Source organism: Plasmodium reichenowi, chromosome 13 (genome assembly GCF_001601855.1).
Source record: "Plasmodium reichenowi strain SY57 chromosome 13, whole genome shotgun sequence".
NCBI lineage: Eukaryota > Apicomplexa > Aconoidasida > Haemosporida > Plasmodiidae > Plasmodium > Plasmodium reichenowi.
The window spans coordinates 297,509-321,721 of NC_033658.1; the positions used below are offsets into that span (position 1 = coordinate 297,509).

Below are 24,213 nucleotides of genomic sequence, written 5' to 3' on the forward strand. Positions count from 1 at the left end.
ATTTTGATTTTTCTTTTCTTTTTTTTTTTTATGTATGTATATATATATATATATATATATATATTGATTAAAAAATTGTTTAAATTAAAAAATTTGAATTTGTTTTTTTTCTTTTTTTTTTTTAACGAATAAAATTTTTATGTTTTTATAATAATTTAATAACTTAAAAACATTTAAGTTACAAATAAAATTTTACTATGAAAATGAGACATATTAAAAAAAAATAAATAAAATAACAAATATGTATAAACATAGCAGTTTAATTATAATAATATAACAGATAAAATAAAATATATATATTTATATATGTCCATTAGTTCTCAAATATTATATAAATTGTATGATCTTAATATTCTTTTTAAATAAAAAAAAAGATTAATCAGCTTGGCAAGTATCGTGTAGTAAAACAAACTCGCGGTTGGAACTTCCAAACCTGATTATATCAGTTTCTCTATAAAATAAATAAATAAATATATATATATATATATATGTGTATATTTTTTTATTATTTTATTTTTTTCTTACCTCAGTTCGTAATATTTATTTGGTTGAATTTTTTCATTATTTATGTAAGTACCATTGGTACTATTAAGATCAAGAAGAAATGGTAAAATTTTACTTTCGTGTTTTTTAAATTGAATGACAGCATGTTGCTTAGATATACTAATATTATTCAGTTGAATATCTACAGCTAGCTGTTCTTTTCCGATTAAGTAATAAGACTTGTCATGTATGTGTAATATTTCTACGAAGAAAATGATATGAAATAATATATTAATATATATATGTTGAATTGATTTATTTGTTAAGATTAAAAAACATAAGGAAAACACATAAATTATAAAAAAATACAGTTATATATATATAATTAATTAATTATTTATTTATCTAATACATTACTTTGAGGCTCGTTGTTATTAGAATCCTTGAACATATAAAGTCTCCATTTCTTATCCGGCTTTTCAGCATCTATGCTTTCTGTATATTTCATTTCAATTCCATTTTTATAAATCTTTTCTTGAGCTAATAAACCAGAAGGATTAAAATTTTGTGTTTCTTTTTTTTGAACCTTTTTTTTTTCTTTTTCTTCTTCAGATTGTTCTTCATCTTTTTCATTTTTGTTTTTTCCTTTGTGTGTACTATTAATGTTTTCCTTCTCATAATGTTTTGTTGATTTTCTTTTAATATCTTGTTCATTATACCTAATATTATGATTTTGTTTCCCATATTTATCATATTTGTTATATTTATCCTTATTGTGATGATGAGAAATAGAAGGTCTATTTTTATCATATTCCTTTTCATTTATATTATTATTATCATTTTTTTTAGTTGTCTGATAGGTATTTTTATTCTTATCTTTATATTTTTCTTCTACACCTTTTTTCTTATTTTCTACATCTGAAGAATATTTATCTACTAATATTTTGGATGATTTACTTTTTTTTCTAGCATTGTGATCCACAGTTTTATGATGTTTCATTTCTTCATCTTCACTTGTTATGTTTCTATATTTTCTCTTACTATCGTAATATGAATTATCTTTACTAGTTCTTGTATGTTCACTTGATTTCTTAAGAATATAAATTTTATCCATTTGTTTATCATATTTATCATGCTTATCATATTTATCATGCTTACCATATTTATCATGCTTACCATATTTATCATGCTTATCATATTTATTATGTTTATCATATTTATTATGTTTATCATATTTATTATGTTTATCATATTTATCATGCTTATATTTATCGTGCTTATCATATTTATCGTGCTTATCATATTTATCATGCTTATCATATTTATTATGCTTATCATATTTATTATGTTTATCACATTTATCATGCTTATCATATTTATTATGCTTATCACATTTATCATGCTTATCATATTTACCATTCTTATCATATTTATCTTTTTTGCAATATTTGTCACCTTTTTCTTTACTCCCAGACGAGCTTCTATAATTATTACGCTTCTTATCATTATACATATCTTCATTACTATCTTTTTCTTTTTTTGATTGAGACCTATTTGTGCTTATTTCATTTATATTTTCTTTAATACTTTTTTTATTGGCGTGATTATCATATCTATAAGAATTTGAGCTGTCAGCTGATAAGTAAACATCATCATCTTTCAAATTATTTATATCATATTTTTCGTTTTCTATTTTCTTTTTTAATTTAACACATTCATTATTATCATCTTCAGCATCATTTGATGTATTAATTTTTTCTTCTGTGTTCATTTTAAATTTTTTTCAAAAATTTGGGCATCTATATAAAATATATATATATTATATATATATATATATTTATTTATTTATTTATTTAAATTTATTTTTTTTATATTTCTTTATTTATTACTAATTTGGTATATATTTTATATTCATCATTTTGTTATTTATAAAAGTGTATATATTCTATTTATATATATATTTGTTTTTAAAGTTATATCTTGGATATATATACTTTTAAAACATATATATGGATATTTAATTTTTTAAGTATTTAATAAAAAATTTTGGCGTTAAGAATATATGAATATTTTCCCCTTAAAATATTAACAAAATGAATATATTGTATATATATATATATATATATATATATATATATTTATATTTTTTTTTTTTTTTTCATTTATGTATCATTTTAGCTATATCCATCTTATATATTTATTTATTTATTTATTTTATTTTATTTTTTTTTAATATTTTATAATACTTTAATTTTTTACGTATATTTAAATTTTATATCCATAAGGATAATTTTATATATAGATTGAAGACATGTTTGTATCATATATATTAATTTTTTCTTTTTTTTTTAAATCTTAGTATTCGAAATATAAGTAACTTTTGATAACAAATGAAAAAATATGAAGAAGTATAAATACAACTTCCATTTGATAACATGAATACATTATATATATTAACGAAAAAGAAAAAAAAGTTGATAATATTAGGATTTGTCAACATATAAAAGAAAATTATATATAAACATATATCTATATATATATGATAGCAAATACAAAATATGTTATTTATTCATGATGGCCTTAAAAAAAGGAAAATATTCAAATAGAAAACTTAAAAATGAAATTATAAAAAATGATAAATAATAGAGAATATGTATGAAGGAAGTCTATGTATACATTTTTTGAATAATAATAATTTAAAAAAAAAAAAAAACTATGTTATCCAATATTTGTATATATATATATATATATATATATATATCTATACAATATATATCTTGGTATGTATTAAGTGTGCATTTTATTTTGAGTGTAAGATATTGCTTTCATTTAAATATGCCTGTAGATATTTAAGATAACTATTAATTTGTGATGCATAAAAATCCATATAGAAAATTTTGCTTTCTCTAACTTTTGATAAGTCTTGTATAGGTTTAAAATCATTATTTAATAAAATAGTTTTATCTATAATATCAATATTATTTGTATAAAACTTAATAATATCAATTGGATTCGTATGAAATTTATTTTGACGTATTAAGTTAATTGTTTTTTCTATATCTTCATATTTCGCATTTAATAATTCTATATATTGTAAATTATCCTTTTTGAATTTCTCTATATATGTATCAAATTCATGAAATATTTCTTTTTCTTTTTTAACAAGATTATTAAAAATATAATTTACTTTAGTATTTAAATTATAATAACATTCACTTAAATGTGCTGACCAGTCATTTTTTATATCTTCTAGAGATTCATAAAAATTCTTTTCTAAATCGTTTATTAATTCGTTTATAATTTCATTCCACTGTATTAAATAATTATTTAAAACTGTTATAAATGCTGTATTAATATTTTCTATATTACAATTATTTGTATGTATTCCATTTATTGCACATTCTGAGCAGAAACATAATGATAAACATGTATGACAAAAATATTGTATTGGATAATTATAATGTTCACTACATCGAACATTTTCTATAGCTGTAAACTGTTTATTATTAATAATATCATTATTTATATTTTCTAGTGTTTTATTATTTTTTTTTTGACATATTTCTGTATGAATATTTGTAATACCAATTTCTTTAAGTTCACTATCTGAATATAATGGTTCATCGTCTAAAGATATCATATCTACAGTCGTACTATTAGAAAAAATATATGTATCATTTCTTAAATTATTACTATTTATATTGTTCATATTTTTAATATATTTTATATTAACCAAATTATTATTATTATTATGAGAATCATTATTATTATTATTATTATTATTATCATCATTATTATTATTATTATTATAAGATTCGTTTGAACAAATTGCATCATTTCTTCTACTTACATTGTCATCATCACTAATATGTTTATCATCATAATTTTTAATATTTCTTAAATCAGTTACACCTTTTTTTATATTATGTAATTTATTTTCTTTTCTCATTTGTACCATTTTTTTTTTTTTTTTTTTCTTCAATTTTAATAATTCATTTGTTTTATTATCTTTTATGGAACCATCCGTTCCATACTTTGATGAATAATCACTTTCATAACAACTCTCATTTTTCATATTTTCAACAAGACCATTTAATTTTTTAGAAAGAAGAAGATTTTTTCTTTTTTTTTCTGCTTTATCTAAAAAAAATTTTTGTCTCCTATAAAAATGTTCTTCATCATAAGTATCAAAATCTGAATCATTCATATGAAGTTTATCAAATATGTCCACATGAATATTTCTATCATTCTCAATATTGTCATTGTATATATTTATCTTTTTCGATGGATCATCCTTATAACAATAATTTTTATTCTTACTTTGAATATTATTATTATTGTTATCATATATTTTATACTTGTCATTATTATCCCTATAAGTAGTATAACTTTCGTCATCAGTATTACACATGATATCTATATCTTCTTGGGTTATATTTAAAAACTTTTTAGGGGCCTTAACTAACTTTTTTAAATGAAAACATGATTTTTCTATTTCATAATATTCATGTTCTTTTTCAATTTTTAAATTGGCTTTTTTTCTAAGTATATCCATTTCATGAATATTATCACAACATTCTTTACATAAATATTCTACACAATCTTTACAATATATAATAGCTTCATTATAAGAACAAATATTACATATATAAGAATATTTCTCTAAATCATCCAGTTGATCATTTATATAATCATATTTATTTTTCAATAAAAGAAATTTCTTTTTTTCATCATTATTTATATAATTCTTCAATGAATTATCCAATATATTTCCATCTTCCTCTATAGAATTGTATTTTAAAGTATTATTATTATTATTATTATTTTCTTCATAACCATTTCTATTATTAAAAAAAAATTTATGAACATTTAAAATATTATGAGAAAACAATCCGACTTTTGTTAATATTTCTATAGATTCTAAAGAAAGTTTATTTTTAATATTACATAATTTACAAGTAATAAAACCAACCTTATCTTTCTTGTACATATCATCTAATATGATATCATTATTAAACATAACATTTTTTATATCATTTATATTATTGTATGTACTTTTATTTTTTATCATATCTTTATAATTATCAAAACATTCATCAATATGATGACTTTTCTTATTTTTATTATTTTCAATACATTTTTTGTTCATGAATTTTTCTAAAAAATTTTTATAATTCTCTTCTAATTGTATGCTAGAACATATAAGACATATTAAATGTTTACAAGATAAAATTAATACATCTTCAACTTTTCTATTGCAATGATAGCATCTATAAGTTCTACAAAAAAAAAAAAAAAAAAAAAAAAATATACATATATATATATATATAATACAAATATAATTATATGTATACCAAACTATAATGAGAATAACATATTAAAAAAATATATAAAATTAATAGATTGAAATGTGGATAACATTAAAAATACATGAAATGATAAACAAATTATATAAATGGGAATAATAAAAAATATTTATATTGTTCTATTAATATATATATATATATATATATGTATATTTTTTTTTTCTTTTTTTTGAGGGGGAGATATTTGTATATGTAAGCTTATAGATGGGCTTACTTTTTATTTTCATTTTCAATAGATTCATTAACAGAACTATCTAAATCATTTTTTTTTATATAATAATTATTTCTTTTCAAAGCACCCATGAGATTTTCCTTTTTGAACTTTATGTACTTTTCATCATTGCTACTTGTAGACGTGTTACTCATGTTTCATAATTAATTTTTTGGACATACACAAAATAAAAAAGTAATAAATGGGAACAATATATGTGTACTTAAATAAATAAAAAAAAATACATATATATATATGTATATAATATATTGTTCCTAAAGAGAAAAAAAAATTATATACTTGTTAATTCATGTTATTTATTTTTATCTTTTTTTTATAATATATCTGCATTAACAAAGATACATACTTTTAATTTGTATATTTATATGTCTAATTTAAAAATAAAAAAAAAATACATACATATATATATATATATATATATATATATATATATATATTATTTATATATATTTGTATCCATGAGAAGGAACTTATATTAAAAATGATATGTTGATCATAAATTGATTTTCTTTAAAAAAAAAAAAAAAAAAAAAATATTATAATAATAATTTTTTTTTTCTTCATATTTTATTTTATTTTATTTGTTTTATTATTTTTTTTTGAAAATATTCAAGAAATATTATATAATATAAAAGGTGACAAAGCGTGCAAAACAAAAATAGATTAAAAATGTATATATATATATATATATATTATATTATATTATATATACACATTTTTTATCACCTTAGTAATAAAATGATAATACCAAGTACACATATTAAAAATACAGAAATAATTATATACTTCTCTTGTAAAATAGAGAGAGTGGATGATATTTTTAAATTGCATTTTATTACATATTCTCGTATATTGACTTGTACATATGTTAAAATAAAGTTTAATTTTTATGGTTGTATTTTAAAAAATGAAATACTTTATATTTTTAAAATATACCTATTTATATATTTATATTTTTTCTTTTATTATCAAGATTGCACACCCTTATGAACTTTTTCTATTTTTAAATATTACCATTAAATTATATTTATATTTTTTTTACTTTCATTTTTTTATAAATTTTTAATTTAAATAATAAAATTCAGATATTAAGGAAATAAGGAAAATATAAATATAATTGTCTAGACAGAAATATGCTGAAATTTTTTTTTTTTTTCCTGGATAATATATATATATATATATATATACAATTTATTTATGATAAATGTTGTTGATCATACATAATGAAAAGATATAAAAATATAAATACGCACATATTATATATATATATATATATAATATATAATATTTAATTTTTTTTTCTTTTTTTTTAATTTCTTTTCAGGTGTAATTTTTATAAATATACAGTTATATTTATATATTACACATTTACACATTCTATATATATATATATATATATATATATATATATATATATTTATAAATATTTAGTCATAACATTTGCTATATTTTTCAAATAAAGAAAGCATATACACATATAAATATAATGGAATATATAAATAAATATAAAATATATCATAAATGTTTATTTTTTCCTATTTAAGGAATTTTTTTTTCTTCCTTTTTTAATTTTCCAGAAAAAAAAAAAAATAAAAGAAAAAATAAAAATAAAAATAAAAATAAAAAAATAAACGAAAGGATATTAATACATATTCAAATTTTGGAATGCATTTTTGTGCATTAAAAATTAAATATATAAGTAATATATATATATATATATATATATATGTATATATTTATATGTTTCGATTAAATATATATATGCATATTATCAAAGTCTTTTAATGCGAAAAACAAAATGAAGAAAAATTAAAATTTAAAAAAAAACATAAAATATAGAAGAAAACATAAAAAAAAAATATATGAACACAATATATATATATATATATATATAAAGAAAAAAATGTAAACAAAGTTATATTATAACCAAGGGATCAATATGATGTATATGTGTAATATATATATACTGCACATATATATGATATATTTATGTTTACATCTTCTTAACTTGACGAAGAGATAGTATCCAAAAAAAAAAAAAAAAAAAAAATGGAGAAAACAAGTTTTAAGAATAATCAGAAGAGTTATTCTAAGCGTAATTCTTCCCTGAAAAAGAAAGTGACGAATGATAAAAATGATAATAGCTTGTTAACCATATACTCTTTTATAAGTAACTATATGTTGAAGGAAGAAATGAATTATGATGAAAATGATAATAGATATATATTATTAGAAAGTCAAGATATTGAAAATGAATGTGGAATGAAGAAAGTAAGTTTTGGTGAATTTAATGAAAAATCATATTCTCTATCTCATAAGAGAAAAGAGAAAAATGAAGAAGATATTGATAAGGAAGAAGAAGTGTATGAAGATGTAGATCAAGTAGATTATGAAGAAGAAGATTACGAAGAAGAAGATTATGAAGAAGAAGATTATGAGGAAGATGATTATGAAGAGGATGATTTTGAAGAAGATGATTATCAAGATGATGATGATATAGAACATGATTATCAATTAAATGTTGATGAAGAACAAGAAGAAGAGGAAGATTCAGCAAAATCATATAATTATGATCATAATCAAATAGACAGCAACAAGGTTAATAATGATGAGAGTGGAAATTCCACTTATAATAAACAAAATAATAGTATTTTGAGGGGAGGAAAAAAAAAAAAAAAAAAAATTTATAATAATGATCATTTTCCTAACGATGAAGATATTCAAATAGATCATAATACAAATGAAGAGAAACACAGTCGACAATTGTGGAAAAAAAAAAAAAAGAAGAAAAGAAAAAGAGAGAAAAAAATGATGTATACAAATAGGAATAGTAAAGAAAAATATAATAATAAAAATGGAATATATAAAGGAAATAATTTAGCAAAATATTTTACTTTGTCAATGGATAATATAAATGAACAAGAAAATATATTTAAAGATGAAAAACAATTATCACGACAGATGTCTTATTATAATGATGCATATTATTATACTTCAGAAATGATATATAAAAATAATCGAAGAAATAAAGAAAAGTTTGCATTATATTTAAGATTAATGTCTCTATTTATTAATATTATTATAGGCATTTATTTAATTATATATTTTCCTCATACAAATAATGATATGGACACATTTGATGGAACCTTTAAAAATATGCATATAAAAGACCGAGAAGATATAAAAGATATAATATCAAAAAATTTAGAAATAAATAAGGATTACCATAACTATATGAAAAAGGTAAATTTGAATGTGAGTATATTGAATAAGCAAAAAGAGTTCTTTGAAAATAAAAGTATAGGAAATGGTAAAGCTAGTTCTAGTTCTAATTTTAGTTCTAGTAATAATAATAATAATAACAGTATGCTTGTAAATACATTTGATAGAAGTATTAATAATGAAGACAGTCTTATCAATATTAATAATTTAAATAATAATGATAATAATAATTTTCTGAGATTTTTAAGGAATATTTTTTCACGTAATAATTATGAACAAGAAGATAATTTAAAATCCTCATCAAATCTTATTAATAAGGAAAAGACAAATAATAATACAAATGTTACAAATACAGGATATTATAATTTATACAAAAATAATAATAATAATAATAATAATAATAATAACATAATTGATGTTGAGAAAAATATATATTATGAAAAGGACAAAAATAATATTCTGAAAAAACAAAACTTCAAAAATGTAAAAAATAATAATTATAATAGTGGTGTATATTATGTAAAGGATAAAGATATGTTAAAAGATATAAAAACTAAAGAAGATATTAATAATTTAATATATATGATTGACATACTTAATTTAATGGATGATGAACATATAATGACATATATATATAATGAAATGAATAAAATATATAAATATGCTATTTATTCTTTTTTCGGAGAATTATTAGTTATCTCAATAATAGTATTTACATTATTTATTTTAAAAATATTAATTAAAGATAATAATAAATTTAGTGTCATTTTAACAATGTATGGTATATTTTATAAAATATTCTGTTATATTTTTGCTCATTATGTATTATTTATGGGATTATATATCTTATCTATATATTATAATATATATATACATAGAGATATACATACACATAGTTATAATTTCTTCTGTTATCATTATGTTTATAATAATTTATACATACATCTACTTATGTTATTCTATGCACTGCAAAATATCGTCTTTACAATAAATGATGCTTTTAATTGTATCAGAATGGTGTTCATCTTAATCAAACATGTAATTATTAAAATTTATGAAAAAATTACATGTAAAAATTTTATAACCTTTTACGAATTAAAAGAAGATAAATCGCCGCTCTCATTAACCTGTTTCAATAAACTCAAAAATAAATGTAACATGAATTGTAAATGTTGTAAGGATAAAAATTGTGTGGAAATAGACATAGATGAAATGCATGACATAGATTATGAAAAAAATAAATTACCATTATTCCCAAATTTTAATAGAAAACCATATTGTAAAAATTTAAATATCAAAACGTATGAACAGTCATTGTTGAATATGAGGAATCCAATATTTAAATGACAAAATGAAATATATATGTGTATGCTTAACTTGTTTTTTTTATATTTCATATTTTAAATTTATATATATATATATATATATATATATATATTATATAATTTCATGTTTATAAATTAAATTAATACAAAATGAATTCCAATTTTTTTCTTTCAAATTATATATAGAATGTTTTATGAGAATTTTGAAATTTTTTTTTTTTTTAATTTTAAATATTTACCTTAATAAAAGTATAAAATAAATTATATTTATTACTAATCGTATTAAATCACTTTATAAAATATATACATATATATATATATATATATATATATATAATATGCATATATTTTATTTATTTAGTGTTTTTTATGAAAATGTAAAATACAGTTAAACTTTACATATATATATAATATATATTTGAATCAATATATTTTTAATTTTATCTTAATGTTTATGTGCATCCATATAAGTTCATGTGTGTATATAAAATATAAATATATATATAAATAAATATTATATATATATAAAATATTTTAAACTTATTTTTTGGAAACTATTTAAACTTAACATTTTAAATATAAATATATATATATATATATATATATATATATATATATATTATCATATTCGAGTACACGAAGTAATATTGCAAAAAAAAAAAAAAAAACAAAAGTTAGGAAAAAATAAAATGCAATAATTTTAAAACTATATATTTTCCATAATTATTAATATTATAAAAAATGAACATATTATTATATTAATAATGGAATAAAGGGATTTTACTAAAACAAATGCATATATATATATATAATTATTTATATTTTTAAATGAAAATTCTTTAAACCCTTATGGTATAATATATATATTTTGATAATTATAATTTTTTTTTATTTTTTCTCAACCTATCCATTTACATATATATAATATACATATTTTCTTTTAACCCTCCCCCCACTTACATTCTCACATAATGGAAAACCAAAACAATGAAGAACAAACTAATAAGATTAAAGAAACTTTATTTGGTCTTTCCACAGGTATTATTCAAAAAGCTATAAATAATAATGTTGATTTAAGAAATTATCGAATGAGAAAAGAAGCACTCGAGACACTAGGGAAATGTTTGTCTATGTTTATATTATATATAACTGATGGAGCTATGGAATATTGTGAAAATGAAAAAAGATCTACCATACTGGTCAGAGATATTTTAAATTCTTTAGATGATTCTTTATTTCTAGATATACATGATGAATTGAAAAGACAGCTAACTATTCAAGAAGAAAATAATAAAACGGAAATATCAAAAGTATCAGAAAATGTACAAGCTCAATATGCTTCAAACAATGAACTTAATAATAATCAAAAGGAAGGGAAGCCCAAAAATAAAGATGATGATTTTGATATATTGTTACAAGCTCTAGAATAAGGGAAAATATATATATATATATAAAATCCCTTTTGTATATATAGTTCCTCTTTTTTTTTGTTGAATTTTTTAAAAAAATCATAATATTTATAAATTATTATAGAATTAAAAGAATTTATACATTTTAATGTTTATATATTTTTATTTTTTTTATAATTAATAAATTTATTAAAATTAAAAAATTATTTGTAAATTGAAAAAACCATTTTGGTTTATACGTATGAGTGAATAAATAAAATTTGTATATATAACAAAAATTTATAAAAAAATAAATCAATATATATTAATGATAATATTTAATAAAAACATTTATTAATATTTAAACGTAAATATATATTATATTATATTATATTATATTATATTATATTATATATTAATATTTATATATTTATACTTTTCATGTTGTTATGGAATGAAGGTTAATAAATACATAAATAAATAATGTTAAACCGAATTTATTGAATAATTTCTTGCTTATACCAAACTTATATATTCGTCATAACTCTTTATGGTATAGAATGATTTTCTTTCCTTTTGTCTTGAGAATTTTCTATATAATGAGTCAATAAAAAGAGAACAAAGTTTCATATTAGTTATTAAAGGAACCTGGAAATCTGATGCTAATCTTCTAATTTTATAACCATTTGAACTAACTTTTGTTTTTAAAGTATCAGTTATATTAATAACCATTTCAACTTTATGATTCATAATTAAATCTGTTGTATTTGGTGATATATTTTCTGCATTTTTATTATGAACTTTAATAAGTCTTTGATGAAATTTAGAACCTTTATTAACATTAAAAGATTCTAAAAATTTAGAGTAGAAATCATAGGTACCTTCAGTTGCATATATTGTAAATCCCATTAAAAATAATAATTGGAATGGTTCTTCAAAAGCTAATTTATTATTTAAATTTTTAATACTTATAAGGATTGATTTTTTGGGTAACTTCATACCTGTAGCTATTAATGATTTTAATAAAGCTTCATATTTATTTAAACCAAAACATGCTACTTCACCTGTAGATTTCATTTCTACACCTAGTATACAATCTGATCCATGTAATCTATTAAATGAGAAAATCGGTGCTTTTACAGCTGTATATTCTAAATCAATTAATGATATATTAATTGGTTTGACGTCATAGCCCATTAATATCCTTGTAGCTAAATCTATAAAGTTTAGATTTAGAGCTTTTGATATAAATGGAAAAGTTCTAGATGCTCTTAAATTACATTCAATAATTTTTATTTCATTTTGATGACAAATAAATTGTATATTAAATGGACCAGATATATTTAATGATTTTGATATTTTTTCGGATATTTTCTTTATTTTCCTATGTGTTTCAACATATATATTTTGTGCAGGTAATATTAATGTTGCATCACCTGAATGTACACCAGCATTTTCAACATGTTCAGATATAGCATAATTAATTATTTTACCATTTTTACTAACACAATCTATTTCTATTTCTTTAGCATTCTCAATAAATTTTGATATTACAACAGGATTATCTTTACTAACAATAGCTGCTTTCATTAAAAAGTTTTTTAATTCTTCAAAACAATTTACAACTCTCATAGCTGCACCAGATAATACATAAGATGGTCTTACTAATACAGGAAATTTTACTTCATTAGCAAATTGTATAGCCTTGGATAATTTTGTAAATTTATTCCATTTAGGTTGATCAATTTTTAAGGAATCACATAAGTGGGAAAATTTATTCCTATTTTCACAACAATCAACACTTTGTGCACTTGATCCTAATATATTTACATTATTTTTATATAAACTAAATACTAAATTATTTGATGTTTGTCCACCAAAAGCTATAATCACACCATTACTATTTTCAAAGTTATATATAAATTTTATAACTTCTGTTGTTATTTCATCAAAATATAAACGATCACTTTCATCATAATCTGTACTTACAGTTTCTGGGTTACAATTTATTAATATAGCTTTATGGTTTAATTTTCTTATTGTCTTTACACAATGTATAGCACTCCAATCAAATTCTACAGAACTACCAATACGATAACAACCACAACCTAATACAATAAAACATTTCTTTTTCTCTTTCTCTTTTTCATTCCTATTATCGATTATTTTAAAACCTATATCATTATATTTTTCATTAAATATATTTTCGTTCCCTGAATATATAACAGATGATACATCTGATATTCTTGACGATGATAAAGAATTATAGCTATCATAACCATCATCATTATAATAATCATTATCCTCCTCATCCTCCTCATCTTCCCCATCATCATCATCATCATAATCATCATCGTCATAATTATCTTCTTCATCTTCATCATAATAATAATCATCATCATAATCATCAGTATTCAATTCTTCACTACTTAAATAATTATCATTACTTAAATCGTCATTATTACCTTGTGACGAATGTGTAAAATAATGTATATCATTTTTATCCTCATAATATTCTTTTTTATTTATATCATCAACATAATTATTAAACTTGGTTTCAATATTGTTACTATTATATTCATTATTCCTTTTATCATTAATATAATTATAATTCTTTTTGTCCTTATTTTTTCCCTTATTTTTTCTATTTAAACCATTTCTTCTATGACCCTTCTCATGATTGCTTTCTTTTTCATTGTTTACCATAAGCATCATCCTCTCATTTGTACTTCTACGATTGTTTAAACGATTATAATGCTTGTATGTACGATCCATATTTTTTTCAATACAATCATGTTCTAAATTATCATTTCTATCCTTTCCATTTACAAATCCACTAGCATTAGTATAATTAGAACAATCCATATTAACATTATTATTATTATTATTATTATTATATTCATCATTTAAATTTTCGTTATCTATTAACTCTTTCATCTTATTAATTTTGTATTCATTATTATATACGGAATCTACAACATAATAAGAATTACCAGGGTTTTTATTAGATATACTTTTTTGCTTTGATAAATACATATCAATATTTTTATTCCCTATTTCTTCATCTGATGTATTAAAATTTTCTAAATATAAATGATCATTAGTTGAATGTGATGTTCCATTGGATAAGTCATCTACTATATTATTATTTAATCCAATATCTTTATATTTATTTTTCTTATATGTTTTACATTCATCATTTATATTTTTTCCATCCATATCCTTTTTACTACAATCTACATTATTAATTACACTATTATAATTATTTTCCTTTTTTAAATTTACCATCACAACATCTTCTTCATCACCTTTCAATAAAGAGCTATTCTCTTTATTCGTATTATTAATAACACTATTTTGACCTTCCAAAAATACTGTTGTAGTATTTATATCTTCTCGTTTTTTAGTATCATTTTCTAGCACATTAACATCAACGTTTGGTTTATTCATATTTTCATTATTACATGAAAAGTTATTATTTGAATTTTGTGCACTTAAAATATTTGTATCATCAGATCCTATACTTTTTTCTTCTTTACCATATATATGATGGCTACCGCCTCTTTTAGATACACAATTTAAATTTGTTTCAACATTTTCATTATTCGATATAGAATTATTCGAATTGTTTATTTGAACTTTTATATTTTTGTTTATAGATATATCATGACAAATATTATTTTCTATATTAATATTATTTGTATTGATACAATTAGAAGAATTATTATACCCATATGATTCTTTATTCAATTTACATTTATTTTCTACATTTCCATAATTCATATTATTATTATTATTATTATTTTCTTTGTGTAATTGTGTATCCTTATCATCAACTAGTTCATTATATAAGTGGTTCTTGACATGGACTTTTTTCTTATTTGCATTTCGTTTATTATTAAGCATGCATATCTTTTTCCTTTTCATATTTAATGGGAGAACATCATGTTCTTGACCTTGATAAGTTAAATATAAATAATTAGTTAAAGCCGGAAATTCGGCTGATAAGGTATCAATAACTTTAATATGTGGAAATAATCCTAGCTTTTCTCTATATTTCATAACATCATTTTCTGTAACACTACAAGAGCTAATATTATTATTATTATTATTATTATCGCTTGTGTTGAAGGATAAGTAGTGAGCTATTTGCTTGTCACTAAAACCATGCTTCTTAAAATACTTCAAATCATTAAAAGATAATTCCTCTAATTTTAACGTTTTCAACTTATTTTGTAAATTATATATATTATAAAATTTATGTAAGAACCAATAATCAATATGTGTGAGCTCATGTATTTTATCCATAGGCATATTTAAATGGAAAGCTTGATGTATAGCATCAATTCTTTTTGGTGATGGATTTTTTAATTCTTCAATAATTTTCTTTTCGTCCCAATCTATACAATAAGTATTACTAAATCCTAAATAATTATCATCAATACATCTTAAAGATTTTTGTATAGATTCTTCAAAGGTTCTACCTATAGACATAACCTCTCCTACACTTTTCATACTACTATTCATTGTATTAGAAGCAAACTCAAATTTATTTAAATCCCATCGCGGTATTTTTGTTGTAATGTAATCTAGAGAGGGTTCAAAACAGGCAGTTGTTTTTTTAGTTATACTGTTTTTTAAACTTATCAAATCATATCCCAAGGCTATTTTTGCTGATATATAAGCAAGTGGATAACCAGTAGCTTTAGATGCTAAGGCTGAACTTCTACTAAGCCTAGCATTAACTTCAATAATACAATATTCTCCTGTTTGTGGATTTATACCAAATTGTATATTACATTCTCCTATAATATTTAAATGTGTAATTACCTTTAATGCTATTTCTCTAAATTTATAATATTCATAATTACTTAATGTTTGTGAAGGTGCAACAACTATACTATCTCCTGTATGTATACCTAATGGATCTATATTTTCCATATTACATATAGCTATACAATTATTTTTATTATCTCTTAATAATTCATATTCTATTTCTTTCCATCCTTGTAATGATTTATCTATAAATATTTCATTATCGGTTTGTAAAAATATTTTATTACATTTTTCGATAAGTTCTTCTTCATTATTTATGAAACTACTATTTAATCCTCCTAACGAAAATGTTGTACGTACTAATATTGGATATCCTATTTTATTAGCTATATCAATAGCTTGATTAACATTTTTTGCACTACCATATGGAGCTATTCTTTCATTAATTTCTTTTAATTTTTCAGCAAATAATGTTCTGTTTTCTGTTATTCTTATAGATTCTAAAGATGTACCTAAACATTGACAATTATTCTTTTTCAATACTTTTTTTTGATCTAACATTAAAGCACAATTTAAAGCTGTCTGACCACCAAATGTACATAAAATAAAATCAGGTTTTTCCTTTTTAATAATTTTTTCTACAAATTCACAATTAACTGGTAAAAAATATACTTTATCTGCCAAACCTTTTGATGTTTGAACAGTTGCTATGTTAGGATTAACTAAAATAACATATATACCACATTCTTTTAAACTTTTAATAGCTTGTGTTCCTGAATAATCGAATTCTCCTGCTTGTCCTATACATAAACCACCACTACCTAAAAGAAGAACTTTCTTTTTTATATAAATAATATTATGTCCTAAATATTCTCTATATTGTTTTTTCTTATTAAAGATATCTAAAAGAAAATTCTTAAATAAAAATGATGTATCTTCAGGACCATTATTACCCTCAGGATGAAACTGGACACTATAAAATCTTCCATTTTTATGTGAAATACCTTCTATAGATTTATCATTAGCATTTATATAACTAATCGCAAGTTCTTTTCTTTTTAAAATTGATTTTTTCTTTAAACAATATCCATGATTTTGTGAGGTAATGTAACATATATTATCTACTAATTGTATTACCGGTTGATTAACACCTCTATTACCATATTTCATTTTATATGTGTCACAACCTAATGATATACCTAATAGTTGATTACCTAAACAAATACCAAATATAATTTTATTTTTTGTTAAACTATCTTTCAAATTTTTTATAAGGAAATCACACTTTTTAGGATCTCCAGGACCATTAGATAAAAGAACTGCATCATAATCTATATGATTAAAATTGTAATAATAAGGTACAATAATATATGTTAATGGAAGATCCATACCATGTCTTATTAAATTTTTAATTATACTATTTTTAATACCACAATCAACAATAACAATAATTTTTTCTTTATGGTCTACTTTTCTCTTGTTTACCAAATTAAGGAATTCTTCATTTTTCATTTTCTTTCTAATATAGGTAGAATAATCATTATTTAAATTAAATTCAGTATGTTCATCATTTTGTACAATATTATTATATTGGTTATAATAGACCTTACTATTGACATTATTATCCTCATCCTTCTTTATATAATCAACCTCGTTACTGTTGTTATTTTTGTTATTGTTGTTTTCTTCTATTTTATTATTAGATAGAATATTTGTATTTTTATTAACATCATAATATCCATATTCATCTACATTATTATAATGAAAGCTAGCATTTTCTTCAAGGTCAATTAAATATTTATCATATTCACATATACCATATATCTTAAAAAAAGAATCATTTTTATCACTACTATTACTAAAATTACAATTATGAAGATCTTTCAGATATTCTTCAGATGATGTTATTAAGTTCATTTTATCTCTTAACAAAGTATGATTAGTAACATGCTTAGATTCACTTTTATCAAAACTAGAGATACTTGGACAATTATTAAAATTAGAAATAGTACCATTAATTTCATTATCATGATCTTCCATTGAAGAATCATTAGTAATAATTTCATTTGTATAATTAAATTCTTCCTTATTTTTATAATTATATGAAATATTATTCAACTTAATAACACGTATAAAATGATTACATACATATTTTAGAGTATCTATATTACCAGGATCAAAAAGATTAATTTCTTTATATAATTTATTAATATGTTGTCTGTTTTTATATATAACTATTTTACCTAACATACTACCTTTTTCTCTTAAAAGTTTTGTTAAGGCTCTTGTATCTATACCACCTATACATGGAATTTTATATATCTTTAACCATTCACTTAATGTAATATAAGAATTGTAATGATATGATTGCTTCGAATATTCACAAATAACTAAACCTTGTACTTGAATTTTATTACTCTCAAAATTTTGTACTAATCCAAACGTTTCATCATGTTTTACTTTTTCAATACCATAATTACCAATTGATGGAAATGTTAAAACTAATATTTGACCAAAATAACTTGGGTCAGTTAAAGCTTCAGGATATCCAACCATAGCTGTATTAAATATAACTTCACCTGTAACAATAAAATCTTCATTTTCTAATCGACTATTTTTATACAATAAATCATCTTTCAAATTGTTTTCTTCATTATTACAAAATGAATTATTACTATTCTTGCTATTATCATTATTAATAATATTTCTATATTCCTTATCACATGATATACTATTATTTCCTTTACACCCTTCGTAACCTACACTGTAACCTACAAACTCGTTACCATCTTCAAGAATTAACCTCCCAACTGTTTTAAAATCTATAAGAACATATATATAAATTATATATAAAAGAAATATACATATATATATATATATATATATATATATATATTATGTTTAAAAGAAATATGCAAAAGAAAAATCCAACATCACAATATTATTAAAAACATTATAATACTTTTATGGTAGCACTGTACATTATTATCTATATATACATTTTTTTTTCTTCTTTTTTCTTTTTTAAAAATATACCTAAATCTGGCCAAAATTCTGAAGTCATCTTTAGCTTTTTTTTTTTTTTTTAAATAATACAAAAACTCAATATAATAATAATACTTGTAAAATTTAGAAACACAAAAATCAAGATGAAAAAGAAAAATAAAAAAAAAAATTTATAGATTTTATATTAAATATAAAAAGGAGAAGGATGTTTTAATTTATAGTATTCATATTCGTAAAACATAGAAAAATATTTAAAATAGAAAACTTTTTCTTTTTAAAAAAAGGAAAAAATACAAAACTAAAAGGAATAAATATGTTAATATTATAAGAAAAGGTTATACATATTATATGTACTGTATATATAAATATATATATATATAATATATTCTTTTTTTGCTGGAATAAGAAAAAGTTATAATTATAATAATATATTAAATTTTGTTCTACTTTTTTCTTTTTTTATTTCAGCATTTTCTTATATATATCTAATTACAATTATGTAAAAAAATATTATATATATTTTTATTTTAATTTATATATATACATTTTTTTTTTTTTTTTTTTCTCATAAATATATATATATATATATATATATATATAATTAATATGCATAATATATGATATATTATTCTTAAAGATATGAATTATTTATCTATTCAAAAGTAAAAAAGGATTTCATTATTTTATATACGTATAAGATATATTAATATATATATATATATATATATAATATATGTTATATATTATATATATTTATATATATTATATTTTTCCTATTTTATTATAATACCATTTTAAATATTTTAAAAATCCCCATTTTAATATTTTATACCTATTTTTGTTGTATTTTATTTTATCATTTTACAATTACTTCTTGTTTTTTTTTTTTTTTTTAATTTTAAGCACTAAGGAGAAAATTTTACTTTACTATGCTATATTAAATAAATATATATATATATAATATTATTATATATGGGAATATATTATATGTATAATAACATATTTGTAAAAAAAATTGCTATTTTTAAAATATATAAAATATAATTATATATATTTGATGGTATTTTGTGATAATATTTTATCAATATATATATAAATATATATATATAATAGGTTTAAGAAATGATAGAAAATTAATGTAATTATTTTTATTTTATTTTATTTTATTATTATTTTTTTTTATTTTAATCATTAATTTTTTCTACATAATCTTTAATACTACCATAATTAGTATTATTAAGTATATATTTATATATGTTCATAATATATAATATACATATAATATATATATAAGAACAAAATTAAAAAAAAAGGAAAACAAACAAACAAAAGAATCATCTCTTCTGTGGTAAAAAAAAAAAAAAAAAGATATTTCATATTGAAGAAATAATAACATTCCTTTTATATTATTTTCTTTTTATATTATGTTTTTAATATTATATCCGTTCTCTTTTATTTCCATATAAGAGAAGATTTATATACAAAAAGATAAAAAAACAGACAAATTCATTATTCATTATATTATTGGAGGAAATGAAATATTACTATTAAAAGGATATAAATGAATTTGACTTATAATAAGATGATAGTTCCATGATTTTTTTGATATCCCCTTTTTAGTTTTTTATTTTTTATTTTTTTAATATTAAAATATGTAAGGTTCTATAAAAATACATTTTAACATGAATATTTATAAATTTACAAAATAAACCTTTTATAAAAAGATGGATAAGATAACATTATAATTTTATATTAAAAAAAATATACATATAATATATATATATATATATATATATATATATATATAATAATTTTTAATATATGCAATTTTATTATAAATATTGTTTTATTTGGTTAAGAAATTCACATTTAAAATGAATGAATATATCACATTATTTTATAATATAATAAAACATTTATTATTAATATTTTTTAAAAATTTGAATAATTAAAAATATTCAATTTTGTTTATTTATATAATAAATATTATATTATATATCTTAAATTTCATATAATACTCATAAAATATATAACTAAAATATATTAATAAAATATATATAAAAAAATATATATTTATATATATATATATTATATTATAAATAATAATAAAATCTTCTGTATACCTTCTTCACCCCTTTAAATGCTTTTATATTATATAATATATATATATAGTAAAAAAACGTATATTATATATATAAGCATATAAATATTTAAAATATATATAATAAAATAATAATATTTAAGAAAAAAAAAAAATACCATATATATAAATATATAATATTTTTGTGATAAAATAAAAGGGTTAATTTATTTTTTATGTTTATTGTGAATATTTATATATATGGTTTATTCACAAAAATGTAACGTAAGAATCAAAGGAAAAAAAATAATTATATATATATAATATAAGTATTATTATATTATATATATATATATATTTATATATTTATAATATTGATAGAAGTATCCAACTTATATAACTTTTAAATAAAATAAATATAAGTGCACTCCTAAGAAAAAATATCACGAATAAGAGATCAGATCATATATATTATTATAAATATTGATGAAGGGTTTTTTTTATATACTTCATAAAGGTATTTATTTATATATAATATGCACATATTTATATTATATGTATATTTTTATTTTACCATTGTTTTTATAAATTTATATATAAAAGCATATAATACATTAATAATAAATATATATTTATAAGATTATAATATATATATATATATATATATATATAAATAAATAATTACTAAATGAATAAATTGTACAAAGAAATATATTCATATTACATATTATGTTTAAGAAATATAATATGCCTAAGCCCCCTTTAGTTATTTCTTATTATTTATTTGTTTTTCTTTCCTAATAATTCTCAGCCTTACTAAAAAAAAAAAAAAAAAAACTGTAATTACATTAATGAATATAAATATATAATGTTGTTTTATAATAATAATATAATATATATATATATATATATATATAATATTATAATACATTTTATACGAAAATAATACTATTTTTTAATTATACAAGAAAAGTGGATATATATATTATATATATATATATATATATATAAAAAGTGGATATATATATTATATATATATATATATATATATAAATTAAAGGAAAAAATAAAATTTTAAAATTTTTTTATATTTAAATACATCATTATTTTATATATATATATATTTATATGTATATAATAATATATTTTTTTATATAAATAAATTAAGATAATCTCATATAATATTTTATTAGAAGTATATATATTATATATATATATATAATAATTATATACACTATAATATAAAAATAAATAATAAATTTACAATTATAAATTTTTATTCTTAGTATTATTATAAAATTAAAAAAAAAAAAAAAAAAAAAGAAAAAGTAAACATAAAATATATATGTATATAATATACCTTTATATTTAAATATAATATTTCATTTATTTTTATTTTAATATATCATAATATTTGTTTAATAATAGGAAGAAATAAATAAATTATTTTTGTTTGATTTTTTTTAATTTTTTGAAAAAAAAAAAAAAAAAAAAAAAAAAAACTATATAAAATTATCTTTTATAAAGAAACAAAATATATAGTTATTTTTAATTATATTATTATATGTATATATATATATATAATACATTTTAATAATTTTACATTTAATAAAATAATATAATTCAAAATGAATGTCGATTTATTAAATCCAGATCCAGTTGAAGAATCAAAGAAACATAAATTAAAGAGATTAATTCCAACTCCTAATTCTTATTTTATGGATGTTAAATGCCCAGGATGTCTCCAAATTACAACTTTATTTAGTCACGCACAAAATGTTGTTTTGTGTGGAAGGTAATAAAATATATAATCTATTACGTAAATCTGTATATCTTATCATTTACTAATAACAAAAAGGATGATACATATATATATATATATATAATATAAACATATATTTTTTTTTTTTTTCTTTCTTTCTTTAGCTGTAACATTATGTTGTGCCAACCAACCGGTGGAAAATGTAAATTGACTGAAGGTTGCTCCTTTAGGAAAAAAATTGAATAAACTGTATTATACCTCTTTTAAAAAAAAAAAAATAATAATAATAATAATAATAATAATAAATAGGGATTGCTTACAAATGATAAAATGAAATGTACAGAATATATTATAGAATACTATAGTTTTATATAGGAACCAATAAGATATATATACTTTTAATAACAACTTTGTGATGTTAAAAGAATAAAACTGTTTAAGACCTATTAACAGAGAATATACTTTTATATATATATAATAAAAATTAAAAAAATATAGATATATATATTTATATATATATCTATATTATTTTTTCCTATTTTTCTTTTTTTTTTTTATACATTTATATTTATG

General features: G+C 18.9%; 6 protein-coding genes across 6 annotated transcripts; 3 read left to right on the forward strand and 3 right to left on the reverse strand.

Annotated features, from left to right (window-relative positions):
• Positions 1–375: 375 nt before the first annotated feature.
• Positions 376–2,254, reverse strand: PRSY57_1306800 (fork head domain protein, putative; the record flags this gene model as incomplete). Its single annotated transcript, XM_012909004.2, has 3 exons — positions 376–451; positions 526–745; positions 901–2,254. 3 exons carry the CDS (start codon positions 2,252–2,254, stop codon positions 376–378), a joined length of 1,650 nt encoding a protein of 549 aa, XP_012764458.2.
• Positions 2,255–3,283: 1,029 nt separating this feature from the next.
• On the reverse strand, positions 3,284–6,215 carry PRSY57_1306900 (tripartite motif protein, putative; the record flags this gene model as incomplete). Its single annotated transcript, XM_012909005.2, has 2 exons — positions 3,284–5,762; positions 6,064–6,215. The coding sequence occupies 2 exons, from the start codon at positions 6,213–6,215 to the stop codon at positions 3,284–3,286; spliced, it is 2,631 nt and encodes an 876-aa protein (XP_012764459.2).
• A 1,915-nt stretch (positions 6,216–8,130) lies between these two features.
• PRSY57_1307000 (putative membrane protein) lies at positions 8,131–10,650 on the forward strand (the record flags this gene model as incomplete). The annotated part of the gene is made up of 1 exon (XM_012909006.2): positions 8,131–10,650. One exon carries the CDS (start codon positions 8,131–8,133, stop codon positions 10,648–10,650), a length of 2,520 nt encoding a protein of 839 aa, XP_012764460.2.
• A 949-nt stretch (positions 10,651–11,599) lies between these two features.
• Positions 11,600–12,058, forward strand: PRSY57_1307100 (CCAAT-binding transcription factor, putative; the record flags this gene model as incomplete). Its single annotated transcript, XM_012909007.1, has 1 exon — positions 11,600–12,058. One exon carries the CDS (start codon positions 11,600–11,602, stop codon positions 12,056–12,058), a length of 459 nt encoding a protein of 152 aa, XP_012764461.1.
• A 474-nt stretch (positions 12,059–12,532) lies between these two features.
• On the reverse strand, positions 12,533–19,856 carry PRSY57_1307200 (carbamoyl phosphate synthetase; the record flags this gene model as incomplete). The annotated part of the gene is made up of 2 exons (XM_012909008.2): positions 12,533–19,614; positions 19,829–19,856. The coding sequence occupies 2 exons, from the start codon at positions 19,854–19,856 to the stop codon at positions 12,533–12,535; spliced, it is 7,110 nt and encodes a 2,369-aa protein (XP_012764462.2).
• A 3,650-nt stretch (positions 19,857–23,506) lies between these two features.
• PRSY57_1307300 (40S ribosomal protein S27, putative) lies at positions 23,507–23,886 on the forward strand (the record flags this gene model as incomplete). The annotated part of the gene is made up of 2 exons (XM_012909009.2): positions 23,507–23,673; positions 23,805–23,886. The coding sequence occupies 2 exons, from the start codon at positions 23,507–23,509 to the stop codon at positions 23,884–23,886; spliced, it is 249 nt and encodes an 82-aa protein (XP_012764463.1).
• Positions 23,887–24,213: the final 327 nt, after the last annotated feature.